Source organism: Trifolium pratense, linkage group LG5 (assembly GCF_020283565.1).
Source record: "Trifolium pratense cultivar HEN17-A07 linkage group LG5, ARS_RC_1.1, whole genome shotgun sequence".
NCBI lineage: Eukaryota > Viridiplantae > Streptophyta > Magnoliopsida > Fabales > Fabaceae > Trifolium > Trifolium pratense.
In genome coordinates, this window is record NC_060063.1 from 34,235,375 (window position 1) to 34,251,902 (window position 16,528).

General features: G+C 31.8%; 2 protein-coding genes and 1 long non-coding RNA gene across 4 annotated transcripts; 1 reads left to right on the forward strand and 2 right to left on the reverse strand.

Annotated features, from left to right (window-relative positions):
• Positions 1 to 8,173: 8,173 nt before the first annotated feature.
• Positions 8,174 to 10,560, reverse strand: LOC123886491 (protein FAR1-RELATED SEQUENCE 5-like). The gene is made up of 2 exons (XM_045935808.1): positions 8,401 to 10,560; positions 8,174 to 8,317 (listed from the first exon to the last, which is right to left on the reverse strand). The coding sequence occupies exons 1-2, from the start codon at positions 10,555 to 10,557 to the stop codon at positions 8,174 to 8,176; spliced, it is 2,301 nt and encodes a 766-aa protein (XP_045791764.1). The 5' UTR covers positions 10,558 to 10,560.
• Positions 10,561 to 11,617: 1,057 nt separating this feature from the next.
• On the forward strand, positions 11,618 to 13,027 carry LOC123884637. The gene is made up of 2 exons (XR_006800890.1): positions 11,618 to 11,913; positions 12,813 to 13,027. It is a non-coding gene; the product is annotated as an uncharacterized LOC123884637 (long non-coding RNA).
• A 175-nt stretch (positions 13,028 to 13,202) lies between these two features.
• LOC123884636 lies at positions 13,203 to 15,513 on the reverse strand. Of its 2 annotated transcripts, XM_045933777.1 has the most exons (5): positions 15,343 to 15,513; positions 15,032 to 15,186; positions 13,977 to 14,128; positions 13,847 to 13,894; positions 13,203 to 13,616 (listed from the first exon to the last, which is right to left on the reverse strand). In XM_045933777.1, the coding sequence occupies exons 1-4, from the start codon at positions 15,447 to 15,449 to the stop codon at positions 13,850 to 13,852; spliced, it is 459 nt and encodes a 152-aa protein (XP_045789733.1). In that variant the 5' UTR covers positions 15,450 to 15,513; the 3' UTR covers positions 13,203 to 13,616; positions 13,847 to 13,849. The 2 variants fall into 2 exon arrangements, with proteins under 2 accessions (XP_045789733.1, XP_045789732.1); XM_045933776.1 differs by having other exon boundaries at positions 13,203 to 13,894.
• Positions 15,514 to 16,528: the final 1,015 nt, after the last annotated feature.

Here is a 16,528-nt window from a genome sequence, read left to right on the forward strand (position 1 = left end):
ATTAATATGTAGCATCTTCAGCCAGTGTTAAAATAATACGCTCTCTATCCTATAATAACAATTACTGAGTATTATATTTTGGTGAATTCTTTGGTACATATATTATGTGGATGTGTACCACCGCTGATGTGGTTAACAAGTAATATAGTAATTAATGCAGATTTGTCAAAAAAAAAAAAATTAATGCAGATTTTGTTTCTTTATTAAGTTTTTTATATTAAACACTACTTTTTAATATTGGCAAGTGTATCCTTCCACAATAAATGAAATTATGCATCATATCTGTCAACTTATATATGATTTTCAACAAATTCAAATATTTTAATATTATTCTAATATCTTATAAATAATATTATTTTAGTATTTTGTATTTTCTTAAAAATTAAAATATGATTTTAATAACTTTTTTAATTATTCAAACAAAAAAACTTTTAAAATTATTAATATGATTGATCCAACTATGATTTTAATATTTCAATATTATTACCTTTCATTTTTTTTTAATATTATTAGTTTATAAAGATTAATAATCATTTACCACCTAATCATTAATGCTTATAATTATTAAAAAATGTTTATTTTTTAGTAAAAAAAACTTAAATGTTTAATATGTTTATATATTTTATTATTTACATATTTTATTGTAATATTGTTAATTTTTAGTGATTCGTTATATTTTACAGGGTTAAATAAGTTTGTTATCGATAAAAAATTACTAAATTTAATTTTTCATCTGCGTAAGAAAATGTCATGTTTTGATCCCCACAAAATGTTTATGCATGCAATTTTGGTCATGTTGTAAAGTTGATGTATACTTCTGATGATTTTGCAAATATGTATAGCGCATTATAAAAAGTTTGTCCAAAAGTAAGGAGCACAAAATTTGATTTTTAGGTCAAAATATTTGTTACTTTATCTTGATATTTTGATTTAGAAATTTCATATTTAATTCGTCTCATATTAAAAAATACTAAAGTTTTGTAAATGAACTTTTGATATTGTTCTAGACATGCTTGATTGTCGAAATTTAAATTCATAAGTTATTGTTAGTCCAATTAAGTGATATTGAATGACTTGATTGAGAAAAGTTGAATTCCTTAATAAAGTAACTATAATTAGTTAATTTGCATATGAACTATGTTTCAAGTTGAAGTATTTGATCTAAATTTTTTTATTTCTGTTGACACAATTGACGTTATTAGTCAAGACTTAATAGTCATTTCATTTGAACTAAGTTTTTTTAAGTCATAGTTAATCTAACTAGTTGAGGTTGAATTGTTTGATTTTAGAATTTGAATTCTTAAGTGTTTCTCATTCCCACTTGGTCAAGTTGAATAGTGAGATTGAGAATGTTTGATCTCCTTAATTCCTTTCAGTCTAATTGGTTGTGACTTAACAATCCTTTCATAACAACTAGGTTTCTGGTGTAATAATTCGTCCAACAATATAAGATTGAACTGTTAACTAGAATGTTGAAATTCAACTTTTTAAGTGTTTATCATTTCAATTAGGTCAAGTTGAATAGATTAACTGAGATAAATTGATTCCCTATGTCACAGTTGAGAAAATTAGTTGAGACTTAACACTCATTTCATATGAATTACGTTTCTTGAGTCATAGTTAATCTAACTAGTTGATGTTGAACTGTTACATTGTCGACATTTAAATTCTTAAGTGTTTTACATTTCAATTTGGTCAATTTATTTCTTTAGTTCTTATCGGTAGAATTGGTAGCAACTTAATAATCCTTTTCTGATAACTAGGTTTTTGATTCACAGGTAATCCAATTAGTTGACATCAAAATGTTATATTGCTAAAAATTTAAATGTCATGTGTCTCGTTCCAATTAGGTGGCATTGAATTGTTTGAGAAAAAAAATTAAAATCAAACACGTACATGAAGGTGTGAAAACACAAGAAGGGGGGGGGGGGGTTGAATTGTGTTTTAGATTAGTTAAAACTTTTACAAAGTTTCAACTCAAATAAGTTTTCAGCGGATAAAACAAGTAAACACAAAAACAGATATCAGAGGATGAGAAAGTACACAGCAGATTTATATTGGTTCCTCTCACAAAACGAGAGTAGTCCAGTCCCCTTGCACTTCCAAGGGATTTCACTATAATCACACAAGATTACAAATGTTCAAGCACACAGCAAGAGACATCTACATAATGCTCAAGCACACAACAAGAGGCTTCTCAAACTTAAGAAAGTAAATAAAGTTTGTTGAGATAATACAATACACTTAGAGAACCTTAATAATAAATTACAATGAGTACTAAAAGACTTCAAAGTATTTTGAATAAGAATGAGATTCAAGGTTCAGAGGATGAGTGTTTGTATTGACAGATTGTGTGTGCAAAGGAGCGTGCGCGTGTAGATTTTCTTCTTCAAAGATGAAGTGATGAATATATATAGTCCAAGAGAACGCTCCATGTGAATTATGACCGTTGTGCAAGGATCATTTGCCCAGTTAATGTTATCTTTGCAGTGTGAGATGAAAGCAACGTGTGCAGACCAAAGTGGTAGTGAGGTTTCTCTACTTTGTCACTGTAGAAGGTGTTTATACTAAACAGAGAAACTTTCATAGTTTGACTTCTAAGCTTCACAAGAATGGAATAAGGTTAAACAACTTGATTGTCCATTTGAATTGCTTAAACCAATCTTGAGTAAAGTCCTTTTAACTTGGCTCCAACGTTCTCTGATTTAAGCTAACGTGAAAATAACTTCTCAATGCACAGAGTTCAGGAACATCTTCTGAGGTCTTTTTGCTTCTGAATAATTGTAGCTTTCAGAGGCAGAATGTTATAGAACCAAAATTCTTTTCAGAGAGACCTTGCTTCTGAGTCTGTTTAAGAACATGTTTGACAACTTCTGAACTTAGGTCATCAGAATTTACTTATAATGGGCGGCCAATTCTTGGGCTAGTTTCCGTAGATTTGAGATTATTCCCTTATGTATTGAACATTTACTAGTTAATGAAAGGCGTTAAGTTTGTTTGATTAAAAAATTTAAAAAATTGAAGGAATATTTTTAGTAAAGGGTAATTTTGGTAGAAACTCTCAAATATCTCAAATATTGTACAAAAAAAAAATTGAGAGTTTCTACAAAAAAAATATATATACATTTGAGAGAGTTTTCAAAAAAAAAAAGTACCGTATATATAATATTTGATAGAATTTTTTAAAAAATATATATCATTTGAGTTATTTGAGAGTTTCTACCAAATTTATCCTTTATTACAAATATTTCCTCACCTCCCGTTCCCTCCATCTACTTCGAACCAAACATACCCTAAAGGAAAATGCTACTTCATCCGATCCTATATATAAGAAAAAATTTATTTTTTAGATTCATTGTAAAATTGATATATCTAGATAACATTATTATGGTCTAGATATATTAACTTTACATTGAATTTAAAAATAAACTTTTTCTTATATATAGGATTGGAGGGGGTATTTAGTAAGAATTTTTTGATGCAAGAAAGAGAAGAATGATACCCACAACCTAAAACAAAAAAAATCCAACCGCCGGAAATTGAAAAACCTCGAAATTGCATATATGAAATAAAAATATGAACTTTATGAGAAATTGAAAGAAATGCTTCAAAACGAGTGGTGCTATAAGTATAAAAAATAATAGAAATTAATGAAAAGCAAAAGAACACACATAGTAAAACCCTTTTGTCAATTTCACAAAAAAAAAAACCCTTTTGTAAAAAAAAAAAAACCATTTTGAAATATTTGTAAATTAAAAATCTCATCTCATCTAAAACATCTCATCTCATCTCTCGTTTTTTTTTTTACAAAACATCTCTTTTTATTTTGACAAAAGGCAATTTAGGAAATTTCTTTAATTTCCATTTTAAAATTTTTGTGAATTAAAAAAAAAGATTAATTTAGGAAATTTCTATTTAAAGAAGTCTTGAAATGACATGTTAAATTATTATTACATGTAGACCAATTAAAATTATACACCTTAACAGTGTAGCGGTACACGTCCACATAAGATGTGTACCGGAGTGCTCAGCATTATTGAACAAAGAGTTAATATATTTCCATGTTTGTATTTGAAATTCATTGATTTCTATTTTTGAATCTAGAGTTATATAGTTACCCTTTAAAGAAATTCCATAATAACCAAATTTTCATTTGATAAATAAAAATTTACATGTAATATTGCAATTTGCATTAGGTTAGATATATTTTTTTTAACAAACTAGAACTTTGACCCATGCGGTGCATGGCTCTAATTAGGTGTAATATGTAACAATAAAAAATAAAATACAAAAGTTCTAAGAGCATTTTCAATAAGAGTAGTATAGGGAATTTCATGGACTAATTATTCTATATTTGTTTATGTGCTTATTTTATATTTTATATATTTTTTAAATAATTTTGGAACCCCATCATTTTGTTTACTTATTAAAAAAAATTGTTGATAACTAAAGGTTAAAAAATTGATGATAATTAAAGGTTAAAAAAAAAATTAAAGAAATAATCAAGAACATAAACTTAAGTAGAGATCCATAAATAAATAAAAATTGTGATTAATTCCGCCGTTCAAATTTATTGAAAATAGTGTTAACATATTAGGATTCCTAAATTCTTTCATAATTGAAGCACATGTTTTAGCGGTTGAAAGGTTTTATTGTAAGTAAGGGATGCAGGTTCGATGACAAATCTGTATTTTTTTAATATAAAACTGCAATAAAAAGAAAGAGAAAATGAGAGGGGAAAAAATTTGGTTTATGGTTAGCTTATGTTAGCAAGCTTATAATATAAAAGATTATCGGTTTTTAATTGTTTAAATTGTGCAATGAAAATTGATGGTGCTTAATTGTCGTATGAAATCTTTCGTATGAAAGTTGATGAAGCTAACACTTTGTGGACATAATTTAAATCACAATTGGTCTGCTAGTGCATATTGTATCAATTGATCATCGGTTAATATTAAATCTGCAATGTTAAAATCAAAATAATGAATGTGATTAGTGACATGACTATGATTGTATTTGGTTGTATTGCAAAAAAAATTGATTTAGCAGAATTGAGTTTGATAATAACTTTTCAAATTATACGTGATAATAATTTTCCAAATCTCACATGATAATTATTCTCTAAATTTATGATCCGGTAGAAAAAAATCATTGATCAGGAAAGACATAAAAATATTTCGTGATGAATAATATAGTAAACAATAATTTTGATATGATATACTTTTAAAATTGATGGTGCTTATCAATTATTCCACATAATTTTAATCACAATTGGTATACTTGTCATAATGGTTGAAAATATTGTCTTGTACTGAAAGGTTGTGGGTTTGTGGGTTCGAATCCTAGTCAAGACAAAATTGTATTATTTTTTAATAAAAATTACAAGATAAAATGGAGGGAAAACAGGGAAAACAAATTAGGGTTTAGAGTTTGCTTGTGTATACAAGCTTATAATATAAAAGATGTGTGAAGGTTGGAATGTTAATTATGATTGGTTATTATGAGCTGTGTGTTGTAATAGTCACTTATGTTTTCTTTTTTACCAAAATAGTCACTTATGATTTTTCTTTTGTGTAGATCGATGTCCCTTATGATATGGTTAATTTACTCTTTGTATGCAATGGGTAAGATACTATTCTTCATTGTTGGTTTACGCTGTGGAAATCTTATGGAATAGTGAATGCTTGAAAATTCTGTCAGGATAATGTAAATATATAATATAGAATATTTACAATCATTCATGACCAGATTTTTGAATCCATGAAGAAGATGCACTTATGTACGATCTAGAGGCGGGCGGGCGCCTCGCACCCCGGGAATCAGGAGCTTTTCTCACATCGACTGTAACATCCCACTTTAATTATTAAAGGAGGTAATAATAATTAGAGGAACTTTTAAAATAAGTGAGTAGAACTTATCACACAAATAGAACACCATGACTTGTGGTCCACATGTATTGAACAAATGTTAAGAAAGGACTAAAGTGGGACCTGCACTTGGGTTATAAACCACATGACCCATCGACCAAACCATTCATTTTACATTATTTCACTACCCGAGAAACCAAAAATCAGGAAGCCACACTCTTCTTCTCTCACGCCAACAACCTCCCACCATGGCTATGTCCAAAAATTTATCCTTTCCATAAATTGAAGCTTTGCCTGTATCCGATTCTCTCTTTCTCTACTAAATCATGAACCAAGCCAAACCAATCTTATGTTCTCTTTTCCTTGTAACCCTCCATGGATAAGAAAATGCATCTTTCATGACAAAGTCTTGTATTCTCATATTGGAGATGGGTTGGACGAAATTCAGATAAATTGGAGCCTAGAGATGTGGAAAAATCAAGGGTTAAGTCTTGTGTGAGTAAGAATTAAGGTATGGTTAATGGTTTATACTCTCCTCTTCTTTGTCTAAGATTCATTTCAAAAATCCAATCCTTATATCTACTCTTTTTCTGGTGCTGCATGTTGTCTAAAATGCTCATGGGGGACTTGAGATGTTGCCAAAAACATAGAACAGAGGTCATGCAGATTTAATTCTGCTGCTGCATACATTTTATCTCTCTCTGCTTTGCTCCTTTTCCTAGAGCTCCTTTTCTTCCTTTTCCTTTAATTGATTGACGACACGTGGCAAAATTGAATCTGATGGTTAGAATTTAATGACTTTAATTAAATAATTAAAAATTAAAAACATTACAAAACAAACTGAATACACGCGCGTGATCTTTGTGTTGTCTTTCCATCTTCTTCCTTCTTCACTTTGTCAATCTCAGCCACCGTCACTGCCTCCACTTCCGGCCGTCATAGGGCGGCGGTTTTCCTCTCCTTTTCTCAATCGACCACCACGCACACAAACCACCTCAACATCTTGTCATTTCGCATTCGCCGTTTCGCCGGCCTGTTTTGCCGCAATTGCAGAACCCAACCATGTCGAAGCTGCCGCAAAGCAACCCAGCGTCATAGGACGGCGGTTTTCCTCTGACACACGGGCTGCTTCTTCTTCTTTCTCTGTACAATCATTGTTTCATCTTCCCCCTCGCCGCCGCTCGCCGTCATTACTAATATTCATCATCGTGGTATTATTCCTTTTCAAAACTACACTCTTTTATTCTTGGTCCTCTTTGTTATTGCAAGTAGAGAAAGAAATTATGTAAAGATTCAAATAGAATTGTGTTGTTACTGTGCTGCCATGGAATTTTCACTCATTTGCTTCATTTGAATCCATTAAAATTTCACTACTACATTTGAATTAAAACAGTTGTTATAAGTGTAATGTTAGATCCTTTCTTTGAAATCTGTTAATTTGGCATTGACCCCTTCTTTAAAATATTGTTATAGGTGTGTTAACTGTTATATTTTTTAATTTGATATGTATATTTTGGTTTTGTGCAGTTTTGTTGTTCTGCTATGTGTACAATCATTGTTTCATCTTGCCCCTCGCCGCCGCTCGTCGTCGTCACAACAGCCGCGTCCTTCCTCCATTCTTCTCCACACACCATCTCGCCATCAGGACTCTAGCAGTTTTTACTGCATTTGAGTTGAAACAAAGATGAATTTTAACAGATTTTGATTATATAACTATGAAGTGGGGAATTTTCTCACTGCATTTGAATTAAAACAGTTTATATAAGGTGTTTGACTTTTAAATGCTTTCTTTGAAATTTGTTGAAATGATATAGATTCAATTTGTGCCATTCGAAAAAGAAAAGAAAAAAGATATTGATTCAATTTATGCTGTAAACAAACTAGACAGTATACATGATAAATTGCAGTGTTATCCTAGAGTGTTTCTCACTGTTATGTGGACAAAACATGGTTTTCACTATTTTTATGTAGAGAAGTGCTAAAATGACAATCTAAAACACATACATACTGTTACCATATGTTATACTAGAAAATCACAATCTGCTAGTACAAACTGATGTAACTTGATAATTCAAATTGTTAACTTGGTGGTGAAGATGCTCATATTACAAATAGAAGAGTATCTCATCCTAAATTCCTGATAATTCAAAAAATTATTAAACCATAAAAAATTACTCCATAAATAGTCATATTACAAAATATGTCTCATAACAAATACATCAAAATACTTAGACATTATATATCTAACAGAAATGCTGAAATTCCAATGTGTCATTTGGGTTGTAGCTTCATGCTGAGTTCCATTGTTAACTTGGTGTGACTGTGTCTCTTGGACGTTGATACTGAGTTCTATTATTAAGTTGGTGTGATTGCGTTGCTTGGACGGTAGCTTGATGTTGAGTTTCATTGTCAACTTGGCTTGATTGCGTCTCTTGGATTGTAGTTTGCTGCTGCATATATAATAGTATAAAATAAGAAAAGACAAACATGATATGGTTAAACATAATTTAATACATTAATAAAAAAAACTTACCGATAACGATTGTGTCTTTTTCTTTTTTTGTGATTGTGAGTACCTCTTTGTCTTTTTTGCTGATCTCTCAACCCAAGATAAATATCGTTTTTTACCCTTCCGTGAACAATTTCGTGCCTTTATGCCTCTTGCCATGCCAACAGTGTCCACATTATCAATTTGATCATTTCCAATTGATATGGATACATGAACCTCTCCATCCACATGCTTTTTGGCTAACATATCATCAATTATTTTCCTAGACTCTTCACAAACTTTGGACATAAATGTGTAAGTTTCATGAGTTTCTGAAGATTTGTTGGTCAATTTAATCATTTGAGGACATAACTCATTGTATCGCATCATGAAATTAGCTTTTATGTCTAATTCAACATGCCTCCCTTTCCAATTACTTCCCAATCTTGCATCTCTTGTCCATCGCTTGAGTATGTAGTGTTCAGGAATTGACTTAATATTCATGACATCTAAAACTTTTAAAGCATGACAACATAAGATACCATGTGTCTCAAATTTACGACAATCACAAGAGACTTTTTGTTCCATAAGATTTCCAATTACCTTCCTCTCCTTTGCATTATCACAATTTGTTACAACATACAAACCTCCTTGCAAATCCTTTATGTAGCAGTTTTGATATTGTTCATATTCCTCTTGGAATTCCTGGAAAATTCTTGGAGTGTAAACATCTCCGGCATGAATGAGCATACGAGCCTTCATTTTCAATTTGGGCAACTTATGTTTTGAGTCATATTCGGCTTCTGACTCATTGTTACGTTTACCATCGACAGCCCTTTTAAAGTGTGTAAAAAATTGTACCAAATTTAAATCTGACTTCAAATGCTTTTTTAAATCAGCATTAAAGCTCTCACTTAATTGAGTAGATCTCATACCTGCAGTGAATGTTTTCCGAACATAAGCCCATGCCCATTTTTCCTTGAATTGAAAAATTGTATGCAACCACGAACCTTCCAAAACATTATGCTCAAGAAGTAAAGAATTCCATGCATTCAAAAGTTCAACCTCCTCTTCATGTAGATCCATGCATGCTTCAAAATCTAAATTAAATTGCGAACTCCTTTGATATAAATGATTCACATGTCTTACAGCGTTCTGTCTTATATGCCAAGTGCACAATCCATGAAATGTTTCTGGCATAACTAAAGAAATCGCCTTAGCCATTGCGGCATCTTGATCTGTTAGAATAGTTTTAGGCTTTTCTCCACTCATTGCTTTGAGAAAAGTTTCAAATAACCACCGAAAAGAAGATATTGTTTCATCATATAACAATGTTGCCCCAAAAATGACAGTTTGCTTGTGATTATTGAGTCCAACAAATACTCCCAACGGTCGACAATCCTTATTTGTCTTGTATGTAGTGTCAAAAGTGATGACATCACTGAAGTACCCATAATCATTTATCATTTGTGCATCCGCCCAAAATATATTTATTATTTGCTCTTCATCATCCATTTGAAAGTCATAAAAGAATGAGGGATTTTCACTTTCTTGTTTGAAATACATCATCAATGCACCCACTTCACCATGCTTTAATGTTTGATTCCTTTTGGTTTGTAGGTAATTCTTAAGGTCTTTTTTTGTAAAACCAACAGTCTCTATTCCACCAGCTTGTCTGGATATATATTCATGCAAATCTTTTGGTCTTAATCCAGATTCATCTCCCAAGACAATTTGTGTTGCTTGTGCCTCAGATATGTGCCGATGAGAGCGAATCATATGAACATGCTCGGGTGGTTGAAGTGGATGGTTATGTTGAGCTATAAAGTCAACAACATTGTATTTCTCTATCTTCCGATCAAGTGAAATAACCATACGTGCTGGACATTCCGTTCTGGTTTCTGCTCTATGTTCTCCTGTACGTCTTTTGTCAACACTTCGTTTACCCTCTTTGAAGCATGTGAATCTTCTTGAAGTCAAAACTCCATCTACTTTGCTTTTATTAAAATATTCTCGACGAATACCAAATCCATTTCTTTTACCGTACTCATTGTAAAATTCATAAGCAGCGGCTTCAGATTCAAATTTCATTCCCAAATGAGGTTCAATGTTGACAATATTTTCTTGGCCATGTTGCACATTTTGTTCATGGATATTATTCACCCATTTATCAACACAATTTGGAATTGATGATGAATTCATGTTTCCTGAAGAAGTAAAAAAAAAGTATAGAGTCAATATATTAACTATTGTGAAAAATAATAAGAGAATAATAAACATTCTAAAATGACAGAATAAACTATGAATCAATGATAAAGTAAACATGACAAAGTAATATAACAGTTATACATATAAAATTAACAAAACTGCACATTGATCAAGTAAACATGAGAGATTATGTAGCACACATAGCAGAACAACAAAACTGCACAAAACCAAAATATACATATCAAATTAAAAAATATAACAGTTAACACACCTATAACAATATTTTAAAGAAGGGGTCAATGCCAAATTAACAGATTTCAAAGAAAGGATCTAACATTACACTTATAACAACTGTTTTAATTCAAATGTAGTAGTGAAATTTTAATGGATTCAAATGAAGCAAATGAGTGAAAATTCCATGGCAGCACAGTAACAACACAATTCTATTTGAATCTTTACATAATTTCTTTCTCTACTTGCAATAACAAAGAGGACCAAGAATAAAAGAGTGTAGTTTTGAAAAGGAATAATACCACGATGATGAATATTAGTAATGACGGCGAGCGGCGGCGAGGGGGAAGATGAAACAATGATTGTACAGAGAAAGAAGAAGAAGCAGCCCGTGTGTCAGAGGAAAACCGCCGTCCTATGACGCTGGGTTGCTTTGCAGCAGCTTCGACATGGTTGGGTTCTGCAATTGCGGCAAAACAGGCCGGCGAAACGGCGAATGCGAAATGACAAGATGTTGAGGTGGTTTGTGTGCGTGGTGGTCGATTGAGAAAAGGAGAGGAAAACCGCCGCCCTATGACGGCCGGAAGTGGGGGCAGTGACGGTGGCTGAGATTGACAAAGTGAAGAAGGAAGAAGATGGAAAGACAACACAAAGATCACGCGCGTGTATTCAGTTTGTTTTGTAATGTTTTTAATTTTTAATTATTTAATTAAAGTCATTAAATTCTAACCATCAGATTCAATTTTGCCACGTGTCGTCAATCAATTAAAGGAAAAGGAAGAAAAGGAGCTCTAGGAAAAGGAGCAAAGCTGCGCTCCTCTGCGATCATCTCGTGTAACTCAAGGTAAGCAGTTCAGGCCTAAATCATTACCCATTGATCAATACTTTCCTATTTCCCTGAAAAAGGTTTATGAATTCATTTATTCCCTTTGGTGCTTACATGTGAGTATTGATGGTTGGAGAAATAAGAATTTGGAAAGGTTAAAGAAACACTGCTTGGGTTTTTGGAGAATATGATTGTCATCACTTGGTTTGGAATGGCAGCATCAAAGAGGAAATTATGCAAAAGAGCTTAAAGCTTGGAATCTTCATTCTTAAGTTCATCATTAACCATTTCAGGTGGGTTCCCTTAGAAGCTCAACCTTTAGATAGCATAGCACTATTAGTTGCCCAGTTAAATATGCATGATAATACTAGATTAGATATTATGTTAGTTCCCCATATAATGATTTGTATGATAACATAAGGTTAAGATAAACTAGTGTATGAGAGGAGTCTAATCCCAAGGCTTCCTCCATTTTAATCACGTAATATATGTTGCAATATTTATGGCTAGTAAGAGCAGGGATTTGTCGTGAGATTTTCTGTAAAAATGATGAAAAACTTGAAAGCAGAGTACTAATCTGATAATCTTGCTAAGCGAGAGTTGCAGGTCAGCACTCTGCATAATTTTGGAAACATGATCAATCTCACTCTTTTTGAATTCTCAATCTTCCTAGATGTTTTCTGTGAATATTGCAAGTATAATATGTAATTAGAATGTTAATTGCACATCAAGATATGATAATCAGGAATTCAGGACAAGTAATACCCCGGGAGGGAATTCATGGGCAGGACAACAATCAGAATTATTAAGTTAAGTTAAGAAAGTCAATCAATTATGGTGGTTACTTATGTACCACGTTATGGGATTCGTTAGAATCCAATCATGTTATGATTGTGAACTTCAGCCGTGTCGATGTACATTATTATCGCAGACGGACATGTCAGGCCTCTGAGACCGGCTCACCTCAGATTGTCTTTGTTAAGAATAAAACGAACAAGATAAATAATTTGTGTTACACCTTTATGTATTATGTTATGAAATTATGTTATCTAAATCATGTTTAGAGATTGACTATCAGGATCAGAGAACTATTAGTTCGTCAGTTGCCCCGATGTAGACACCAATAGTAATTGGGTAGTAGGAATCCACTAAGACGAAGTGACTGTCTCATCCCCCACTTATTTGATTTCAGATAAACAGGTTGATCAAGATATCATGGTCTGCAAGCATGAAGTTCAGATACTTGGATTATGCTAGTTGAGCTGACGTCATGTTATAAGATTTAGTTTCTTTATGTTTTCAGTTGTTAGCTCAATTTAATATTAATCTCTTGGATTTTGTAATCCTATTTATGTATTCGGACAATATGTAATGAAAAATTAATGTTTCCCGATTCAGTTATGTACACTCTTATCGATATTCTAGATAAATCGATGTGGGGTGTTATATCGACCTTATGCTGTACGCTCGATCTTGAGTCATTAATAGTGTATTACTATCATTATTTGGAAAATCATCCACATCATCAACAAAAACTATAATAATTTTTGCTTATCTAAAATGATAAAAATGAAAAGAGAAATCTTAATATAAACATAGACAAATTGGAAAATCGAAAGATTACACAGCCTTCTGCAAAGAAACAGAAAAGTTCCGCATGCGAAACATACCAAAATACACAAATAAATTCTTCAAACCTTCATATGCTCTTGTCATGTGAAATTTTAGTCCATCTCTCTGTAAAAATATCGATAGGGTCCTACTTAATTCCTATGAAAATGAAACTAGACCCATTTTTTTTTTTTTTTTATAATGAACTAGACCCAAATTTCACAAGACAAATTTGTGTAAAACTTTAACATGTGTATTTTCCAAAGCAACACAGTTGTTTAATATTGATACTAACCTAATGAATTGGTTTCTTAAATTCATATTTTACCCCATTCGAATGAATAACAATTTGTCTGACAACACCCTACTACCTGCATTTGTCATCCTGAAAGAAAGAAACTGAAAATCAAAAACAAGTTCATAATGCTATGTTGTAGCTCATCTTAGACATAAATTATAGCAAAAGATCCAACAAACTATTTTCATTAGTGACTCCATTTTACTTGCAACGAGCAAATTCAGTTGAAGAAAAAAACCATGGTACAAAAATTCACTGGCTCAATCCTCGATTCCAAAAGTATGCTACACTGCCTTAAACAAAAACATAATTAAAACCTGTCAAGGTTTTTTTTTCACCACAGCATATCCAGTGTCTTCAACTTCCTGCAGCAAAATAAACTTAGTTGTTTACATTGTAAAAGTCAATAGGAAAATAAGTTAACAATTCACATTAACAAGTAGCGACCTTTCGTTTTTTATTTTTCTTCTTTTGTTTCTTCTGCTTTCTCTTCTTGCATTCCTTTACCACAGGGAGACCATTATGTTCCTCTTCACTAGCATCTGAGTCGCCAAAGGACTCCACATGCCGGACATTTCTTCCAGACATAGAAGTGCCACCTAAAGTTGAAGAGAATCGCAAATGAAAACACTTAATGACCATCTTACCATTTTAGTTGATGACACAAAATATTAACTTAATGGCTATAATACAAATTTGATTAATGATATGGTTAAAGAAACTTAAAATCCATATGTGATAGAAAAGCTTGTCTCTAAGAGATGGTGTTGTGCTTGTGCATGTGTGGACACAAATTATCCTTACATCAGGTTTCTAGCAATTGTACATTATAACACAGCATTTCTATAAGGTCAACCTTAGATAAAGCCTCAGATAGTTCCTACAACATTCTTAACATCAAAGAGTAGAAAAAAAAGGAACGAATTTGAAAATGTGAAGGGGAGAAAAGAGAAACTAGGTGTTAGTGAGTACAACGCGATTATGATTATCCTAAAGCTGTTCCCATTCATACCATGTAAAACCGAAATAGGAGATAAGAGGGAAGAGGGAATACATGTAAACTAGCTCTAATCCAGTCATGCACATATGTGCGTGTATGCGAATGCGCAAACAAATGTACACAAGACATTAGTATATTTTTGTGAATTTTATTGTGTTTATGTGTACCGTACCCTAAACGTATCATATCCTATATTTTTCAAGAAACGGTGTAACATCCCATCAGACATGCATTGACTCGTCGTAACGTGTTTGTGCGTCATAGGTTAGAGGAGGAATCACAATGCATTTTTATTAAACATGGCCAAGATCATATGCATCAAATTCTCACAACAAGTCAAGCCAAAACCAGCATTCCCACAAAAATCACGAGAGAAAAAAACACAAAATTCATACAAAATATTGCAGTAACAAATTTAAACAAATCACCAAATCAATTAACAATCAAATAAAATGAACTATAAATAATCAAATACACTAACAGAGAGAAATTGAATAATTACTTGTATAAACAGTTTGTTTAGCATTATTAACAGCAAGTTCAAGAAGATCAGGGTTAATAGATGTCAATCCATTAGGATCCTTCAACTTCCTCTCCAAAAACTTAGCTAAAGCCGCTGCTTTATTCGTAGTCACAGGTCCACCAGGATGAGCCAATCTGTACCAATCAAAAAAATCAAATCAGACCCAATAAAATTAAAGGAATAAGAAATCAAACCCTGAATTCAAAATCAAAAATTGATGAACCAATGGAATTGGGTAAGTTATTAGGAAGTGTAAAATTGAAAGAGAAAAAAGGGGAAAAATGAAAAACCTAGGTTTGGGTTTGTTGGTACGAGGAAGGGTAGGGAGAGGAGCGAATTTGCTTCCACGAAGTGCTCGTCTTTCATCTTCTGTCAAAGTTTCGATTTCTTTCGACATTTTCGAATTTTGGGGATATCTTCAATTTTTCCTACAAAAAAATTGTGTTCTCTTTTTGACTTTCAAATTCAACTTGATTTATAGAACCAAAGAAATGGTTTAATTTGACGGTAGTTTTGTTTGGATCTTTTTCTTAGTTTTTACCGTTTAATTTGACGGTGCACACTGGCAGGTAGTTTTTTTTTTTTTTTTTAAGTCCATAAGGAAATTAGTGCTCTGAATTGTTTTTATACGGGCCAGATTGGCGCGCCTGCTTGTGTTTAACTTATCTCAAAAAAAAAATATGTTTTATATTATGATGAATTTGTTAATAAAAGAATTTTGTTGTTAAAATAAAAAATGTGTCTTATGTTATAGTGAGTTTTTTAATAAAAGATTTTTATCGCTACTAAAAAAATTTAAAGGTATTGTTAGTATTATGAAAAATCGACACTAAAACTATATCATCTTTATATATATATAGGTATAGATATAAATAAATTGAATATCTTTTTAGCACAAAAAATTAAGGTTTAATTACAGTTTTGGTACTCCAATTTTCACGATATTGGTCTCCCCCTATTTTAAAATCATTGTACTTAAAAATGGTGGTTTAATTTATTTTAAGTGATGCGACATACAACCTGATGATAAATAAATGATTAAAAATCATGAAATTACAGGAAAATACTCAATAAAAAAATTTATTTCAATTTTAAAAAATATTCATTTTTTAAAGTTAATTAATGAAATGTAAATAATTAATACACCTAGATGAATATATATTATCAAATCGTATGTCATATCATTTAAAAGACTTTAATATGACGGACTAGATGTGGCTGAATTGAAACGCAATCTAAAGGATTGTGATTGCGCACAACCTTGATCCGTATGCTACCTCCTTCTCCACGATGATGTTTTCTCTCTCGACCCCCCGTAATTCTTTTATACCCCTCAATATTCCAATTTTTCCCTTGTAAAAATCTTCAGTTCGCAGAAACCGAATTTTTTCTAGTGCAATTTCAAAGTAGATTTCGGTTTCTATAAATCGAAATTTATTTTCAAGGCAAAAAATAACTTCGGTTTACAAATCGAAG

Coding starts and splice junctions, on each gene's coding strand:
- LOC123886491 (XM_045935808.1), bottom strand. CDS start 10,557: ATGAATTCATCATCAATTCCAAATTGTGTTGATAAATGGGTGAATAAT. Junction 8,318..8,400: donor AAAAGACACAATCGTTATCG/GTAAGTTTTTTT, acceptor TTATATATGCAG/CAGCAAACTACAATCCAAGA.
- LOC123884636 (XM_045933777.1), bottom strand. CDS start 15,449: ATGTCGAAAGAAATCGAAACTTTGACAGAAGATGAAAGACGAGCACTT. Junction 14,129..15,031: donor TAAACAAACTGTTTATACAA/GTAATTATTCAA, acceptor CTTCAACTTTAG/GTGGCACTTCTATGTCTGGA. Junction 13,895..13,976: donor AGAAAAATAAAAAACGAAAG/GTCGCTACTTGT, acceptor ATTTTGCTGCAG/GAAGTTGAAGACACTGGATA.